This window comes from Triturus cristatus, chromosome 4_2 (assembly GCF_964204655.1).
Source record: "Triturus cristatus chromosome 4_2, aTriCri1.1, whole genome shotgun sequence".
Classification (NCBI taxonomy): Eukaryota; Metazoa; Chordata; class Amphibia; order Caudata; family Salamandridae; genus Triturus; species Triturus cristatus.
The window spans coordinates 193,346,423-193,365,958 of record NC_140586.1 but is presented as its reverse complement, the minus strand read 5'-3'; the positions used below and the strand labels follow the sequence as shown (position 1 = coordinate 193,365,958).

The 19,536-nt window shown below is 47.4% G+C and overlaps 1 protein-coding gene across 25 annotated transcripts in view; it reads left to right on the top strand.

Annotated features, from left to right (window-relative positions):
* RBFOX2 (RNA binding fox-1 homolog 2) overlaps positions 1 to 19,536 on the top strand; it is a 527,728-nt gene that overhangs the window by 462,252 nt on the left and 45,940 nt on the right. For 10 of the 25 annotated variants that reach the window (XR_014960570.1, XR_014960569.1, XM_085601133.1 and 7 more), the window contains one exon: positions 363 to 405. The exons of the other annotated variants lie outside the window; for them this stretch is intronic. Coding sequence is in view for 8 of the 10 variants with exons in the window: in XM_085601133.1 (XP_085457259.1) it covers positions 363 to 405 (43 nt within the window). In the remaining 2 variants the exon portion in view is untranslated. The remainder of the gene's footprint in view (positions 1 to 362; positions 406 to 19,536) is intronic. 25 annotated transcript variants of the gene reach the window in all.

Genomic DNA, 19,536 nt, shown 5'->3' with positions numbered 1-19,536 from the left:
GACTTTCTAAGACAACGCTCATTAATGTGTAAGGAGCAACAGTACCCATGCCCTACCACAGGCCCACCTCTGCCAGCAATCGACTCCTTGTGCTCCAAGATCGCCCAGGCGTACCAGCCTGCAACCCCCTGCTTCGGCGGGTCCCAGCGCGGCGACAGCAGGGTAGGAAAAGCATGCTCTTAGGACTGAAGGGAATGAAAAAGGTTGGCTTGCACCCCACCCACTGACCTGCAGAATGTTGTCATTTGTTTTTCTGTCAGGGCGACTGCTTTTTTTTTTTCTTTTTTTCTTTGTTTTGTATAACGTTTTTCTTGCTGCAATAGCCGGTTTCTCCTTTGAACTGTCCTTCTGTTCTGTTGTAGACTAGTCTTGCAGGAGCCCATGCTTAGCACTAAAATACCGCAGGTAGGAGTGCCCGACTGACTCAAGCCGAAACATCTAGAAACAATTTTCTTTTTTTTTTTTTTGTTTCTTTTTTTATTTGGAATTGCTGTGGTAAAAAGAAAATTACAAAACAATTGACCTACTAACATGCCCAGAGGCCTTGTTGGAGAAGGGAACAGAGCTACCTTCCTGCTAAAACAAAGTGAAAAATGAATTCAGTGCCCATCCTTTCAAATCTGTAACTCTGCTGACACCCTTTAACCCCAGAAATCCCCTCACACTTGCTTTCCCCCTATTCTTCCTAATTGGCCATCTCCCCTGGGTGGGTGGGGGAAAGACAACAGAAAAAATGTAAGGTTACTTAATTTCTGGAAGGAAATGAAGATGTTGAATGGGCATCCTGCGGTCTGCAGACTGATTCCTCTAAAGGGAACCTGTCAAAGGTAAAAATAATTTGTTGTCCTGCTGTGACCTTTAGGATCTCAGAAGATCCCTCAATAACTTCTTTGCACATTCTGCACCACGAGTCACCACAGTGGTGTAGTAAGCCATCTTAAAAGGGATCTATTAAAATGGATATTCACTCAAGGGAATTCCTTACTTTTGAAGCCCTTTCCGAGAGTACCTGAGAATTTTGTCCATCGTTCCAGTTTAATCTGTCATCACTTGGCATACATTTTCCTGCTTTCTCCCTCTGATTCATGTGTAGGCCTGGGCGGTGAACTCCGCTCTGTTTGCGGAGTTTTCTGAACTCCGCGGAGTTGTGAGGTGCAGAAAACTACTTCTGGTAGTGCAGTGGAGTTTTTTCCCAGCTCGTGAATAGGAAGTTCGTGAGCCGCCGCTCGTTTAGAATTTCTACCCTGGCGGCAGGAAGACAAGCGCGAACGGCAGTTCGCACTACACTCCACCACTGGCGGAAATTCGCGAACTACGCCCAGGCCTGCTCATGTGCTTGTTGGGGTGTTTAGAGAAGCCTTTGTACAGCAGAAGGCAGCGAAGTTAAGGATGTCGAGTGGTTCCACACAGTGTGAAAATGGAGGACTTTACAAATTGAGCTCCAGCCACCAAAAAGTCAAGCCTCATGCCTCAGCGTTGCCTCTTACTCAGACTGAAATATCAGCAGTATCTACTCTGACAGCAGTAGTGTCATTGAGCTCTGTGGCTCTTATTTTGTGAGCAAACAACTGCCTGCATTGAAGGTATATATTTGGTGTCCTTTTCCACTGAAAGACTAAACACAATGTTTCTTCCTGACCACAACGTAGGGTTCTGGTAACATCAATCCAGTTGTCACAGAAAATCTCTTTGCTGTTGACATCCTTCCACGTTAAGTGCAATCTGCATTCAGCATGCATAAGCAATGTAGCTTTTTGAGGACTAACCCACATTCTCACTAGAACATTTGAAGGTATAGGGAGATATAAAGCATGGGAATTAAAGTATATCATACATTCCTATGCTGCGCATAATTCTTTCATATAATGGATGGACTCAGAATGGCATTTTCCATTAGTAAGACTCAAATGTGTTTGTAGACCTTCCACTTATCCTCAGCCCTTAAATTGTTAGGTTCTACAGATTTTTGCTCGTCCACTCTCGTACTTTTCTCCTGGCCAGAGATCTATTGTCCGGTACAGTAAACTTTGCCTCTTTAAAAATAGTGTGAATTTGTTTGCCCATGCTATTACTTAAGAAGCCAATTTCTAGAGCACCTATGGATAGTATAGTCTGTGTGCTTCTTCGAGCACAAAGGTTATGTTCTCAAGAGCTCGTCTTCACAGTAATCTACTGTAGCCTTATGCATCTGAATGGCTATGACCGTTAGATCCATCTGGCAGACACTGCTCACCTTCAGATGGACTCTAGGGCCACTGTATACTACGTACAAAAATGGTGGAACCTATTCTAGACCTCAATCTAAGTAAGTGCACACATCTGAGATGGCACTGGGTTTAAATTGATAGGTTTACATCCCTAGCGGAAAAATGCTCAAATAAGAGTGCTGCAAACTTGTCACTAGTGTCATTTCAGTCTAGATGTTCTCGATTCTCCTTCAAGGACTACTTGACCATATAGGCAGGTGTAAAATGATATTTGATGGCATGTGTGGCTGTAGATACACATGCTTAGCATAAGTCTGCCATCTAGTGTTGGGCCCGGAAGTGTGCAAGTTGTTTTTCTTGGAAGAAGTCTTTGAAGTCACGGGGTGGAGCGACTCCTCTTGCTTGCAATGCGCATGGTCCGCGACTCCATTATTAGATTGTTTTGGGGGGTTTTTTGCCGTCAGGATTCGATGTGTTCTCTGCTCCATCTTTGAATCGCCATTTCCTACTAGCTAGGCCTTAAACATCTGTATTGTCATTGATCGTAGTTACTTAGTGATCTACATTGGTCGCTCGGAAATGTGTTTCCAGTCGACTGAGTCCCCTGGGTCCTTAGCCCTTCAGGGCAATTTTTCATTTTTCGACATCTCATCCACACAGTGTCCCATCTGATGATGGAACGAACACCATTTAGGTTTTGTCCACGCTGCCACGCCAAGTTCCCACACACCGACTAACATCTAGTGTGTAATTTGTGCCTTTCTCCGGATCATCAGGAATCCGCTCGTGGAGCTAGACAGTCATTCCGATCAAAGAAAACATTGCTGGATCGACAAACAAGAATAGAGATGCCCTGATGCTCATTCGAAAACACTCCAGACATTTTTGGTTCCGAAGACTACCACCACGAGGCTCACGCCCAACTGCCAGCAGCAGACAAGGGCACCAGTTCTCCTGGTGACAGTTCGAGATCCAAGCTAGAGATCCAGGACCTTCCTCTAGGAAAGTCTGAGTACTGTGCCCCCTTCATTCCAGCCTCAACAAACTATCCTAAAGGGTCGAACATCCACTTCTGATCGCCCAAAGTCTATGCACGGGCTACTGCTGCCCTCGGGCCATGGTCCGCACCGATCAGCCGTATCTGACATGCCCAGCCCCGGTGCCAAAGGAGCAGCACAAATTACATGGCCATCAGCCGTCTGCCTCGACCTGAGTTTGAGTCGAGAACCCCAGTGCCGAAACCTCAAACATCTTCGGCACCGAAACCAAGTACCTCTGATCTAAGAACTCTGCATCAAACCCCTGTGTTTAACTGCTGTCAGAACCAAAGTCTCACACTGTCTCCAAAGAAAATACCAGTCCGACCCTGTGGAACCTGTGCTTCAAAGGTTGCAGGAACACTTTGACTCGAACAAAAACATATGGTTATTCAACTGGACACTGGTTGCATCCTGGCTACACCTCTTCACACAAAGGAAAAGCAATCCAAAAGACAATCAAGTTTTTTTTTGTTGAAAATATTTTTATTGATAAATTCAAACACAAAACAACGTACATTGGCATTGAATACATCAGCATTTCGACCGTTTGATTGTGTACAGAGATTCAAAGAACACTTTTACAAGAAGTTGGCATATTAGTGGTGCACGGTATCACATTGGACTCCCGCTGTATCAGGTAGTAGCATAGCAATTCATAATCTATTTATGGATAGACCATATGATCTCAGTCACTCAGTTCTGATTCTGAGGTCTCACGCGGGTGGTCACATATATTCCCTCTGTATGCGTTCCACCCTCCCCATACCTGGGTCCACTTTTTGGGGCAGCCTCTATGGATGTACACTGTTTTTTCGACAACCATTGTGGTGTCCATGTCTCTGCACCATTGGGCGAGGGTAGGGGCCTGCCTAGAACCCCATCTTTGGGCTATATTGCGCTTTGCCAGCAGGAGTCCCAGTGTCACCCAGAGTTGCGCCACGCGGCTAAGATCTGTAGGCTCCCACACATTGAGGAGATACCTCCTCGGTTCTGGAAGCGTCGGAACTTTTGTCACCTGGGAGAGTGTGCGCATGATCGCCTTCCAGTATTGGGCAATTACGGGGCAATCCCGGAGGGTATGGAAAAGACTGCCGTCCATACCACACTGCCTGAGATAGAGCGGTTAGTCGGTCCGTTTAAGTTTATATAAGAGTGTGCGGGTGTAGTACGTGCGGTGTAGAATTTTTAATTGTACCAGCTTCAGTTTGGACGATATCCCCACCTCCTTAGGGGAGGAAAGCGCCGCCTGCCAGTCCGTCTCATCAAATTCCCCCAGTTCTGTCTCCCATTTAGCCTTAAGGGCTGAGAATGGGTCTGGCTGGTTGTTTATCACCTTCCGGTATGTCAGGGAGACAATCAAGTTTTTAAGAAGCTTTGGGGATCCCCTGCCCACCAAAGCTCAGAAAGAGTGGATAAAGCCAGCAGTCCACCACCTGTAGCACCATGGGCACTCCGCATCACCTTCACCTCCTGCAGACACAAACTATTCTCCACAGGCGTCCATTTATTCTTTTGGGGAACATGGGAATGATGGGGACCAAGAGGATAATGGGGACCAATATTCAGATCCACCTCAAGACTACTTGGGGGACACATATTACACAAACCCACATACAGACACAGATCTGTATCCAGCGAAGCCTTCCTTTCCCTTCCATACAATACCACTACATATCACAATATTATGTTCGAGGCATGTGGGCTGCTGAATTCATATCTGTGCATAGATCGCCGCCTAGTGTTGGGTCCGGATGTTTGCACGTTGTTGTCCTGGAAGAGTCTTCGAAGTATCCTTGGATAGGTGACTCCTCCCATGGACTACAGTGCGCATGGGCATCCTCTCCATCCTCAGATTGTTTTTTTCCGCCATTGGGTTCGGATGTGCTATCTTAGCTCAAGTTAGGAAAAACTTTTGTCGAGGCCACAAGGCCTTTAGTTCGCGTCGGTACTGTTTATCGATCGGGTTTCGATACTTTTTGTTAGTTTACTAACTTTCAGCACCGACTTTGTTCGCATTTGCCTGTCCATCGACTCTACTTCGACGATGGAATCCAGGACGCCATTCAAAAGGTGTCCGGTATGCAATGCGAAGTACCCACACATCGACGTCCATCCGGTGTGCAACAAATGCCTTTCGCCGGACCACGACGAATCGACATGTATGGCCTGTGCCCGGTTCCGTTCAAAGAAGACTCTGCGGAATCGTCGAGCGGCGAGGCTCGAAGCGCAGCACGCGGCACCGGCCCCAGCTGACATCTTCGACGAGGCTGACGACGTCGAAGAAGTAGAAGTCTTACCCTCCAGTCCCGTTTCCGAACACGAACACGAACCCGGATCGGACGAGGCCGACGAGTCACTCTTCCACAGAGGTGAAGACGACACCGAGGTAGGAGACGACGAGGAGGCCTTAGGAGCCGAAGAGAGTAGCTCCGATGATGAACAAGGCCTACCTGTTCAGACCGAAATTTCACCAGCGCCACAGACTATGGCTCCGGTCGAGGGATCGCCTTCGGGCCTTACCCGAGACCTATCACGCAGTCCTTCGGCCCCGCCCTCGGGCCCGGCCTCGGACGTTCAGCGGCAGCCATTACCGCTTAAGCCAGCTGGTTTCCCTTCCACGAAACCGAAACCGAAAGCTGCTCAGGTTCCTACGAAACCGAAACTGAAAGTGGCGCTAGTCGCATCGAGGCCTTCAACACCTTCGACGCCAGCGCACCGGGTCGGCACCGACCGCACCAAGAGAGACTTCGGTGCCGAACTCGAGACGGGCGACATGGGAGTCGACAAACGGAAGAAGGTCATCGGCGCCAACAAACCTGCCCGGTTACCGGCGTCGACGCCACCGACACCGAGGGCCGTCCCGCCTGCTACGCCTCGCAGCACTCCCTCGACGACACCAAAACCTCACGTGTCGAAGACGTCGACGGTGATCTCCGCACCTCGACTCGATGCGCCACGGGCGCAGAAGATATCTGCAGCCGCCTCGACGACCCTGGCGGGGGCCACGACCTCTAAGGCGCCCCGAGTACGGCCTGGCGCGATGCCAGGCTGCAGATCCAAGGACGCCCTCCAGGACCCGTCGGGTTCCGGTTCGGCTCCGGCGGTTTCGTCGGTCCCGACCAGCATTACCTTCGGCTTGCCTCCACCCACAATCCCGAAGGCGTTTCAACTCAGGACACAGGTCACCAAAACTGCGGTTACACCTGTCGAGCCGTCTCCGTCACACGTCATCGACGCCGACACTGGCAGGATGATTCTCCACGGCCAAAGGATAACTTCGGAACCGCCATTGGAGCCTTTCAGGATCCCGCTAAAGAGGAAGCTGCCTGTGGACTCAGAACCTCTCCTGTATGAACCCTTCTATTCACCCTACCAGGATCCACACCGGGCCTCCCCCACACGCTCCGACACGGATGCATTGGGGGACTACTTGGATGAACAAGTCCCCTACCATGTGGACACGGACCCTGATGACCAGCAGGACCCTGACCAAACTTGGGGCGACCCTGCAGACCCCAGTGCACCTCTTGATGCACAGGACACACAACTATATGGGCCAAAAACATCACCCACAGAGGATACTGCGGCGTTCAACGCTCTGATTGAACGTGCGGCAAACAACCATGATGTACAGCTTCACTCTGATATCATCGAAGATGACTTTCTAATGGACACCTTTGCATCCTCAGAAAGACATGTAAAGACTCTGCCAATGTTGAAGGGGGTCCTCAAGCCAGCCACTGACATTTTCAAGGAACCCACCAGGGCACGAGTGATAAACCCCAGGATCGATAAAAAATACAGATCAGCACCTGGGGATCCTACTTACATCAGAGGCCAATTACCACTCGACTCCATCGTTGTGGCGAATGCCCGCAAGAGGGCACACTCGCAGACAACGGGTGACGCTCCTCCCCCGGACAAAGAGTCCAAGGTGCTAGAGACCTCCGGCAAGCGAGTTGCCGCACAAGCTGCAAACATATGGCGCATAGCTAACACTCAAGCGCTCCTCGCTCGCTACGATAGAGCGCACTATGACACACTGGAGCAACTTCTTCAGCACCTCCCTGACCCCTACAAAGAAGGTGCAGAAATCCTTATCAGAGAGGGACAGCTACTCACAAATGCTGCCATTAAATGTGCACTAGACGCTGCAGACACGGCTGCCAGGGCCATCAACACTAGCGTCATCCTACGACGTCACGCCTGGCTACGTATCTCAGGATTCAAGCCTGAGGTACAAAACAATATACTTAATCAGCCCGTCAACCCCGACTTTTTGTTCGGACCTGAGGTTGACACCACCCTCGAGAAGATAAAAAAAGGACACGGACACTGCAAAGTCCATGGGCGCCCTACAAACTCAGTCCTTTCGGAGCGGCTCCTTTCGTCGCCCCGGAAACAAGGGGGCAGGTAGAGGACAGGGGTCACAACAAACATATAACAAGGGTAATACGCAGACCACCTACGATAAGAACACCCGAGGTGGCTATCGTGGCTCCAGTACCAAGGGCAGAGGACGTGGCTACGGCAACACCAGGTCCTCCCCCAAGAACAAGCAGTGACGCCCTCTCCCTTCCTCCCGACCACATAACACCTGTCGGGGGAAGGCTACAACGGTTCCTGTCCACGTGGAACTCCATCACCACGGACAGGTGGGTCAAAGATATTATAAAACACGGTTACTGTCTGGAGTTAACTTCCACTCCACCCACAATACCACCAAGAAACCGTCCTATGTCCTCAGAGCACTTAACGCTCTTACAGCAAGAGGTAGAAAGTATGCTTCTAAAAGGCGCTATCGAGCTCGTACCCATCCACGAGCAGGGCACGGGGGTTTACTCCCTCTACTTCTTAATTCCAAAAAAGGACGGGTCGCTCAGGCCTATATTAGACCTGAGACCCCTGAACCAGTACATTCTTTCAGAGCACTTTCACATGCTCACTCTACAGCAAGTCCTTCCGCTTCTCAAGCAGGGAGACTTCCTAGCATCACTGGACCTCAAGGATGCGTACTTCCACATACCCATCCACCCCTCACACAAAAAATACCTCAGGTTTACTGTTCAGGGGCAGCACTATCAGTTCAAAGTCCTTCCCTTCGGCGTGACAACAGCGCCCAGGGTTTTCACGAAGTGCCTAGCTACGGTGGCAGCACACTTACGGAGGCAGCATATACACGTCTACCCCTACCTAGACGACTGGCTCGTTCAAGCGAAGTCGGCCCAGCAATGTGCAAGCCATATGTCCCGCACCATTCACCTTCTTCACAGTCTGGGATTCTCACTAAATTACCCAAAGTCCCATCTCCAGCCCGCACACGTACAACAGTACCTGGGCGCGACTATAGACACTCTGGCGGCCTCAGCTCAGCCAAGTTTAGTGAGGATCAACAGCATACAACTGCTGATCTCCAAGTTCAAACACAATCACTCGCTTCCAGCGCGAGTGTTTATGCAGTTGATAGGCATGATGGCCTCCTGCATCTTCATAGTCCCGCACGCGAGATTACATATGCGCCCACTTCAGGAGTGCCTAGCACGTCAGTGGAATCAGGCTCAAGGACAGTTGAAAGACCTAGTGTTGGTGAGCGGTCGGGCATACAACTCTCTGCATTGGTGGAATCCACAAAACCTTTGCAAGGGGCGACCGTTCCAAGAGCCTGTTCCACAAATAGTACTGACAGCGGACGCGTCTCTCCAGGGATGGGGAGCTCATGTACTACACTACACAGTGCAGGGACTATGGACGACACAACAGAAGAAGATGCACATCAACCTTCTGGAACTGATGGCAATCTTCCTGGCCATGAAGGCTTTCAAAGTACATCTGTGCAACAAGGTCGTGTTGATCCGGACGGACAACATGACCGCAATGTACTACATACAGAAACAGGGAGGGACACACTCTCCACAGTTGTCTCATCTGGCTCAGAGCATGTGGAAGTGGGCCATTCAGAGGAACATGTTCCTCATGGCAGAACACCTCCCCGGCAAGGACAACCAGATGGCGGATCTGCTCAGCAGACACAGCCACCAGATGCACGAGTGGGAGTTACACCCATCAGTACTCCAACCGTACTTCCAGCAGTGGGGTCACCCAGAGATAGACCTATTCGCGACAAGCGAAAACGCAAAATGCCAAAGCTTCGCCGCCAGATTCCCACATCCGCAGTCGCAGGGCAATGCGATATGGATGAACTGGTCCGGCAGATTTGCGTACGCTTTTCCCCCAGCACCGTTGATACCGCTGGTGGCTCGCAAACTCCGACAACACTCCCTGACACTCGTCCTAGTTGCTCCCACGTGGGCACGCCAGCCGTGGTACACCACCTTCCTCGAACTTTCCGTGGTACCGCATCAAAGGCTGCGGATCAAACCCGCGCATTTGACGCAGAACCATGGAGAGGTTCAGCACCCAGATCCGCAACAGCTGAACCTGGCGATCTGGCTCCTGAAGTCCTAGAGTTTGGCTATCTCAATCTGCCACCTGACTGCATGGACATCATCAAGGAGGCCAGGAGACCCACTACAAGAGCTTGCTATGCAGCCAAATGGAAAAGGTTCGTCATTTATTGCGGTAATAATGACATTAACCCGCTGGACGCATCCATCCACGACATCATATGTTACCTCTTACACCTATACCGATGCAATCTGGCGTACACCTCTATACGTGTCCATTTGACCGCAATATCAGCCTATCTGCAAACCAGGCAGCACCTCTCTCTATTCAGAGTGCCTGCCATCAAAGCATTCTTGGAAGGACTCAAACGAGTCATTCCACCTAGTCACCCACCGGCTCCAATGTGGAACCTCAACTTGGTCCTCACACGCCTGATGGGTCCACCCTTTGAACCTCTACACTCATGCGAGATTCAATTCCTTACCTGGAAAGTAGCCTTCCTGGTAGCGATCACTTCCCTAAGAAGAGTTAGTGAACTCCAGGCACTAACCGTTCAAGAGCCATTTATTCAGGTTCACGCCAACAGGGTCGTACTACGTACCAACCCCAAATTCATGCCCAAAGTAATATCGCAGTTCCACATGAACCAGACTATTGAACTGCCCGTTTTCTTCCAAAACCCACAAACTGTTGCAGAGCGGGCATTACATACACTAGATGTACGGAGGGCCCTCATGTACTACATCGACAGGACTAAACCCTTCAGGAAGACAAAACAACTATTCGTTGCCTTTGCCCCACACCACAAAGGTAACGCCATCTCCAAAGCAGGGATAGCCAGATGGATAGTTAAGTGTATTCAAATCTGTTATCAAAAGGCAAAACGCACATTAACTATTCCACCACGAGCCCACTCAACACGCAAGTTGGGGGCTTCCATGGCCTTCCTAGGAAATATTCCCCTGCATGATATATGCAGAGCAGCCACATGGTCCACTACACACACATTTACAAAACACTATTGCGTAGATGTGCAGTCAAAACAGCAGGCAGCTGTAGGACAGGCTGTTCTCAAAACACTTTTTCAGACCGCTGCAGCTGGCACGGGTAGCCGCCGCCAATAGAGGGCACTGCTATGTATTCTATGCACAGATATGAATTCAGCAGCCCACATGCCTCGAACTGAATATGCTACTTACCAGTATGCATCTGTTCTTGGCATGTAGGGCTGCTGACATTCATATCGCCCTCCCTCCTCCCCGGCGCCTGTCGCAGCTGCAGCTCTCAGAATTATTGCAAGCATGGTCATCACTTTCTGTATCTACTCCATCACTGCCACAATGGCGAAAAACAATCTGAGGATGGAGAGGATGCCCATGCGCACTGTAGTCCATGGGAGGAGTCACCTATCCAAGGATACTTCGAAGACTCTTCCAGGACAACAACGTGCAAACATCCGGACCCAACACTAGGCGGCGATCTATGCACAGATATGAATGTCAGCAGCCCTACATGCCAAGAACAGATGCATACTGGTAAGTAGCATATTCAATACAGGGTGACTAATTACCACAAGGCTCAACTCCACACCGAACCCCTGGAGGATGACTTTTTATTCAAAACCCTTTCCTCATCCCAGCGCTCTGCACAGTACCTGCCGATGCACAAAGGTATGCTGCAACATGCACCAGATATTTTTAAAGAACCTGTCAAAGCCCGAGTCCTCACACCTGGGTTGATAAAAAGTATAAGCCATCTCCTACTGACCCAACATACATGAAGGGCCAACTTCCACCTGAATCTTTACTAGTCGCAACAGCGAAGAAAAGGACAAATTCCCAAACATCTGGCGAGGCACACCCTGCCAGATAAAGCAGGAAAATAGACGCTGCGGGGAAGAGAGTGGCTACCCAGTCTGCCAATCATTGGAGAATTGCCAACTCATTTGGTCTCTTCTGCCATTATGACAGGGCACATTGGGATGAAATGGAGGGGCAACATCTCCCAGAAAAATATAAGCAACGAGCGTATGATTGCTTCAGAGGGCAAGGTGATTGCCAATACTTCTGTTCTCTGCGCTCTCGATGCAGCTTATACAACTGCAAGAGGCATCAACACGATTGTGCTTAACAGACTGCATGCCTGGCTTAAAGTTTCAGGGTTTAAGCCAGAAGTGCAACAAAACATCTTTGCATTTCCTTCTGAGGGTGAACACCTCTTTAGCTCTCAAGTGGGTACTGTACTTGAGAAACTAAAAAAAGATGAGACAGCCAAAGAGATGGGGGCGTTGCAAACACATGTACAACACTCTACTTTTCGTCGCTCACCATATCGTGGAGCAGCGAACCCCACAGACACCTCATACCATTGTCCCCAGTCACAGACCACATCGCTTGAGGGATACTGTAAAGGCTCCTACAGAGGCAACAGTTCCTGGGGCAGGGGCGGTTTCTTCAAACCATCCACCACTGCCACAAAACCTTGACTTGCCCACCATTCCCTCGATCACACTACACTGATTGGGTAAGACTTCACCATACTTTTCCGCATGGCATAATATCACCACGGCAGGCAGATGTTGGATATTATCCAACATGGTTATTGTCTGGAGCTCAGTTCCATCACTCCAAACGTTCCACCCTGCACCCACAGACTGTCAACAAACCAGCAGCAGCTGCTTAAAGAGGAAGTCCAAGCTAATGTACAAAAAGGAGCGATAAGCATGTGCCATTACACCAACAAGACATGGGGGTCTATTCAATTTACTTCCTTGTCCCCAAAAAAGGACGGGTCTCTAAGGTCCATTCTGGACCTCCGACCCCTACACAGATACATTCTCTCCGAACACTTCTACACAGTCACTCTTCAAGATGTCATGCCGTTACTACAACAAGGCAACTTCATGGCCGCCTTGGACCTGAAGGACACCTACTTTCACATTCCAATTCACCCAGCACATCATCAATTCCTCAGATTTGTGTTAAACAAACTACACTTTCAGTTCAGAGTGCTCCCATTTGGGGTCACCACAGCCCCAAGGGCGTTTACCAATTGCCTAGCAGTAGTAGCAGCTCACTTACGAAGGCAAAATATACACATTTTCCCTTATCTGAACTGGCTTATCAAGAGCACAACCCACCAGAAGTGTTCAACCCACTCAAACTATCCTATACTTACTTTATCATCTAGGTTTCACAATCAGTGCAGTCAGATCTCACTAGCGACCCCTCCAGATACAGCCTTACCTGGTAGCCATCCTCAACTCACACAAGGATTGCTTACCCATATACAGCTAGGATTCAGTCCTTTCAAATACTTATTCCGCAGTTTGACTCACCAACGTATAACAGTGAGAACTGTTATGCGTCTCCTAGGAATCATTGCATCATGCTTAGCCATAGTTCCTCATGCCAGGCTCGATATGCGCCCGTTAGTGCATCAATGGACTCAAGTGGACAGTCAGCTGGAAGATTTAGTGTTGATCAGCCGTCAACCTTGCCACTCTGCAGTGGTGGAGCTCCAACAATCTGGGACAGACTTTCCTGGGCCCAGTTCAGTAGAGGACCGTAACAACGGATGTATCACTTACTGGTTGGGGAGCGCATATACAGGAGTTGACTGTACAGGGCTACTGGACACCCAGTCTGACTCCTGACACGACATTCACCTTTTAGCAGAGTACATGCTGGGGTTCGACAACAGCTTTGCAAATTTTATCAGCAGGAGATGGCAAGTGAACAAGTGGGAGCTGAACCCACAGGTTCACTACTAATTCTTCCAACAATTGCGCTCTAAAACAGATTGTTTGCCAAGGCAGAAAACGCCTAATGCCCAAACTTCGCTTCCAGGTTCCCAAACCCGCAATCCAGGGACAACACACTATGGATGAGTTGGTCAGGGTTATTTGCTTACGCTTTTCAACCTCTCCGACTGCTTCAGTTTGTGTTTAGCAGACGTCTCTAGCCCTTGTGGCTCCCACATGGGCCAGACAACCATGGTTCACCACACTATTCGAACCCTCAGTAGTCCCACACCAGGTCCTCCCCAACTGGCAGGACCTTCTAACCCCAAACCATGGAGCAGTACAGCATCCACACTCCAGTTCTTTCATTCTTAAATGTACCTCAACAGTGTATGGATATTCTTAGGAAAGCAAGAACACACAGTACTAGAGATTGTTCTGTGGCAAAAGGTAAACGCTACGTTAACTATTGCCATTCAAAACATTGACCCTTTAACAGTAAATGCTCAAAACATTGTCGACTGTGTACTCCATTTACATACCTATGGGTCGGCGTATATCTGCAAAATAAATAACACCTCTTCATTCAGAATTCCTGTAATCAAAGCTTTTCTAGAGGGCCTCAAGAGTTATCCCACCTAGGGTCCCTCCAACCCCCGTTTGAAATCTCAGCATTATGCTGACAAATTTAATGGGTCCCCCATTTGAACCTCTTCACACTTACCCTTCAAATTTCTCATTGTAATCACTTCACTCAGACGTGTCCTTGAGCTTTAGGCTTTCACTTTAGAAGGACCATTCTTCCAGCTACATTAGTCCTTGGTGTTACTATGTAATAACCCTAAATTCCTACCAAAAGTTATCATCTCACTGTTCCACTTAAATCAATCTGTTGAGTTGCCAATATTCTTTCCCCAACCTGGCTCAGTTACAGTAAGAGCTGTACACACACTGAATGTAAAAGAGCTCTTATGTATTATATTGACAGAACTCTGTCATTTAGGAAAATGCAACAACTTTTTGTTGCATTTTCTAAACCACATAAAGGCAGAGCCCTTTGTAAATCAAGTATTTCCCGTGGATTGTAAAATGTATCCAGACTTGTTATGCTAAAGCCAAACTAACTCTACCTATCCCTCCCAAAAGCTCACTCTACTTGCAATAAGGGAACTTCCATGGCATTCTTAGGAAATATACCCATGGCTGACATGTAAAGCAGGTACAAAACATTGCTCTGTAAATGTAATGGCCAGTCAGCAAGCTAATGTGGGTCAAGCAGTTCTCACAACTGAAACCAACACAGGTTAGCCACCGCTTTGAGAGGGAAAACTGCTTTACAGTCTATGCTAAGCATGTGTATCTACAGCTACACATGCTATCAAACAGAAAATGTTTCTTACCCTCTAAGCATGTGTTAGTGGCATGTGGTGCAGTAGATTCACATGTTCCCATCCTCCTACCTGGAAAAACGGTTTTGGTTGCATTTATCATCATTCAACATTGCATTATTTTTACATGGTCATTTCACTAGAATACACCATCCTTTACACACCATCCTCACCCGCCAAGTGGAAAGCAATCTAACAATGGAGTAGACGACCAAGAACATTGCCAGCAAGAGGAGTCACCACTACACTTAGTGACGTAAAAGACTTCTTCCGAGAAAAACAACTTGCACACTTCCAAACCCAACACTAGATGGCGCACATGTGAATCTACAAGACTGTATGGCACATTTCCCTACCGGTGTTTCCAGAACCTCACTGGAATAGTCTCTATGAAGCGATATTACATTTTGATGATCATTTACCTATACTTTTTCTCCACCTTCCATTCTAAAGAAAATCTTGAGGAAAATGTCTCCAGTGAAACTGATTTCCCAAACTTTCACAGCAACATTTGTTGTGATTTTCAAAACCTTTTCCCGTCTGCCCTATCACCTCTTATGTCGCCAGGCATTGCAAACATCCTTTTGGGAGTAAAGGATCCTAAAAGGATCTTCCACCAAACATTATGCAATCCTGATCTTTACGTCACTGAATTTTTTTAATTTGTCACCTTCACCATTCTCTGAACTAAGTAATTCCTAAAGATAGGAGGCCACCTACTTGCAAATGTAGCCCTTATAAATTGACAGCTTTTTGTGTGCATTTTGTTAGAAGAGAGATGCTGTATGTATGGTAATTCTTTGAGCCACGGGAGCAGTGTCGCCTTTAATACTCTTCAGCAAGCATAAACTTGCAGCTTTGGTTACTTATCGTAGGTCATGTATCGATTGTCACCATCAATTCCATTTTCTACAGTTGCTCTATTGAATTATTTTATTATGACTGACACGGTTTTCTTTTTAATGTAGATTCAAATTTTTGAATTAAAGTAGGCTGTTTCCCTTCTTACGTTTATCACTATAGCTAAAGGGAAAGTCTCCCTTGCAAAGTAAGGTGCCAAGAGCACTTTCACATACTAAAAGAATGTTTTAACTTAGAGCAACAGACGGACAAACTTTGGAATTCAGGAGCAGGAGATCTTTACCAGCGATTTATTTATTTATTATTTTTTTTATTTTCTTTTGTCCGTCAATTCATTGTCTTCTGTGCAGTTCATGATAGACCAGTGTTCTAAATTAACCTTAAAGGTCTACTTCTCCAATGCACGTCTTCTTACTTTCATCTTAACTGTTTCTAAACCAATCTGCTATGATCAGGGTATGATATATTGTTCTGTTGGAGTGGACCCTTTTTACTCATTTCTTAAGGCGCTGTCTGCTTCTCGATGCAAAGGCTTACTTTCCCAGATATGCCTGTCATCCACGGACGCAAAGCAATTTTTGAAATCTTAGGTAGTGCCTGACCTTCCGTTTATGGTCTTTTTAAAGTTCGATTAGAAGATCAGAAAATTGGGCCTTTTTAGCAAGGCTTTTGGCTCCTCTAGATGGCAGGCAAGTGGTCTGAATACTAAGCCTTTGAGCCAAGAGATCATCCACAAGTGAGCCACTTTTGGACAAAGCCTAGCCTCTGACTTCTTAGAAAGTCATTCATTCTATATAATTAGCCACTGCCAGGGCACTGATTTAGCGACTGCCAGGGCACCGAGACTTTGAGGGCCACTCCACACAGTAGCAAATGAGATATTAAGCGCCTCCTAACCAGTCACCACGTCATTGGGCGGTTCATCCGCCAATCATAGAACCATGAGCATAGGGATTAAGGGTTAACGAGGGACTCCGTCAATATACAGATATATAGTCCATGACAAATCAGTTACTATAAACAATCAGTGTTAAACCAATATAAAATGAGGCCACCATGTATGCAAAAGTTCTATTGTTGAAATTGGAAAATTGTCGACGAAATATGGGTAAATGATGCAAAGAAAGTTTTCAATGTACTCAGTTATTACACCAAAGCGAGAAAAGCCTTGTGGCCATATATGTATGTGTGTTTCTACACTAGACAAATGACTGCAGTTTATATAGATGAGCCGGATATAACAAAATATCATAGGTCTCTATTCTGCCTAACTGTGGGTGTGAGAAAGTCTTAGTCTGAGTGTCAGTGTTGTCGATGTTTAGACCAGCAGTCTTGCTTCACAGCCAGAGATAAGGGGCCCTAAACAAACAAAACAATCATAGCAGGGGCCAGCAGCGTGAACTGCCACCATCTAGATTGCCAAGAATATTGACGTAGCATGGAGGCAGAAGCAAATAAATGTCTGCCAGGCGAAAGACAGGCTTGGTGCACTCTGCAAGGGCAGCAGAACAGGGGGGAAATAAAAATACAGACACAAATGTGTGTTATGAGATGATGTTGAAGAGGTCTTCTCACACCCAGTGATGGGTAGAGCGCAGAATTCAATATCATACTGGCCAGTCACTGTACACCAGGGAGTTCACAGTGAAATCATTGGAACATCAGAGGATACCCACTAGGCCATTGATGACCCATAAGCAACCATTAATCATGGGGGAGTGTGTAGTTGGGGGGGGCAGTGAAGCCCTATCACTCATATATCCGAAAGGGCCACAGCTCAGCCACTGGGTGCCCAGCTGCCTAGACCCACAGCTGTCGGGTTTTCCAAACCCCTGTTGCTCATAAAATAATGGCGCCAAGGGCCAGTCATGTATCAGTGAGGTGTAAAGAGACTGAATTCGGTTATGCAACGTGTGCTGGCAAGCCTTTCACTATAGACTGGTTTTGCTAAACTCGCTTAACTGATAGTTTAGATGTACCGAAAATAGAGGCCTGGTGGACTTCCACGTTGGTGACCGCTACTGTGAGCATCTTTGCGAAAGGTCCATAGGACTTAGACTGTCACTCTGAGCTGTGATAACAGGAAATATCCTCCAACTAAGTTCCTACGTTGTATGCTTTCTCCAGGATTGCTCAGTCTTGGGGCCATTGGAATCCTGCATTCTCCTCTCTTGTGCAACTGTTGCCACCAGAAGGTCCATTTTTGCAGTTAAAAGACCCATTCACAAACCCTCCCCAGTCCGCGACAGTTGAGATTATTCAAGACATGAATCGCCCCTCCAACAACTTCACCCTCAAGTGAGAAACTGCTAGCTTATGAGAAGAGGGGGTGTTAATTTATACAGTGAAGGCATATGGTTGTTTTGGGTTCAAGCTCATTTGGCTAACGTTGTTCACGGTCTGTTGCGAGCTAGCCACAAATATTTACAAGTATAAAAGTTGCCTCGTGCTGCTCGGGGAGAGGGGTTAGGTTTAACACTCCAGCTACAACCTATACAAAAAGGAGCGCACAAATTAATAATTCTTCACAAGCATAGTGCTTCGTAATAGTTCATTTGACATTCCAATTCAAAGAAAATCAGACCATGTGTTTCATCCAATGGGGACATCATCAGAGCTCAATACTTCAAGTAAATCGCATGTTCCGTGCAGCCAATTTGGGCTTTGACCACTTAGCCCCGTGTTAAGGTGCTCATCTGTAATCCTACGTGTTCCCTTCCAACGCGTCTCTGCGGCATTTATCGAATCGGCCCAATACAGAGACGCGTTGGAAGGGAACGTGTAGGACTACAGATGAGCACCTTGGACGAAACGTGTTGGCTGGTTTGTTTGTGATGTTTTCTGGATGAAATAAACAACGAATTGGAAATGCATAAAGACTCCTTGTGGACTTACTTTAAACTAGAATGTCAAATGAACTATTATGAAGAATTAATAATTTGTGCGCTCCTTTTTGTATAGGTTGTAGTTTGATTGTAAGTGGCCCAGTGGCGGTGGGACCGCATCAAATAAAGCTCAGTTGGAGCTTAGTGACAAATTACCCGTATTGCACACCAGTGTGCACATCTTTCAGCCCTCACCGCCAGAGAGTTGTATGATTGATTTAGGTTTAACATTCCCTTTCCGGGCGATATCCTTTTGAGAATCTCTCCATAACACTTAATTTTTAGTGGTTCCCAGAAGGCACACAATTTTCCATTGTTGCCCTTATTTCTGTATGATGGATTAGTTTGTTCTGGTTTGCTCAGTTTCACAGGATTGTCCATGTTGGCTCATCGGTTTCACGGGGTATCCCCACGATTTAGAGGGTGTCCCAGACACTGAGCAGCTAAACCTTTATACGTCCGTGTCTGTTGCAGATGGTGGCAGTGATCACATGTAGGTGCTTTCATACCATGAAGCTACATAAAGGCCATTGTAGATTCAAGCCTGCTTGTGGCAGATGGCAATTGCTTAGTGGCCATTTCAGTAGCCGATAACACAAGTCTTGCACTCTTCTTTGACTGATACGGATAGTGGCTGCTGCCACCTTGTAACTGCTAATTGCCAGTTGCTGAAAGGCCTGTCTTTATCCTCGGTCTGAATTTGAGGATTGGGATTGGACTTACATCGTGCAAAGGGCATACACTGCCATTCCTATAAAACGATCCTTGAAAGTTTTTAGATATGGTTATGTGCGACACCCACACTCTGCCCTTGCTCCTTGGATTTACAAAAACAGTTTATGTATGCAAGGGAAAACCTAGGACACACTGTCATTGAGGAGCACTGAACCCTGCACCTTCCCCTCAGTGAAAAGCAGGTAGCCCCAACAGCCTTCTCACCACACAAGACCCCTTTTTGTCAACCATTCAAACAGTATCTGTCTTTACCCTGAATGACCCTACATGTGG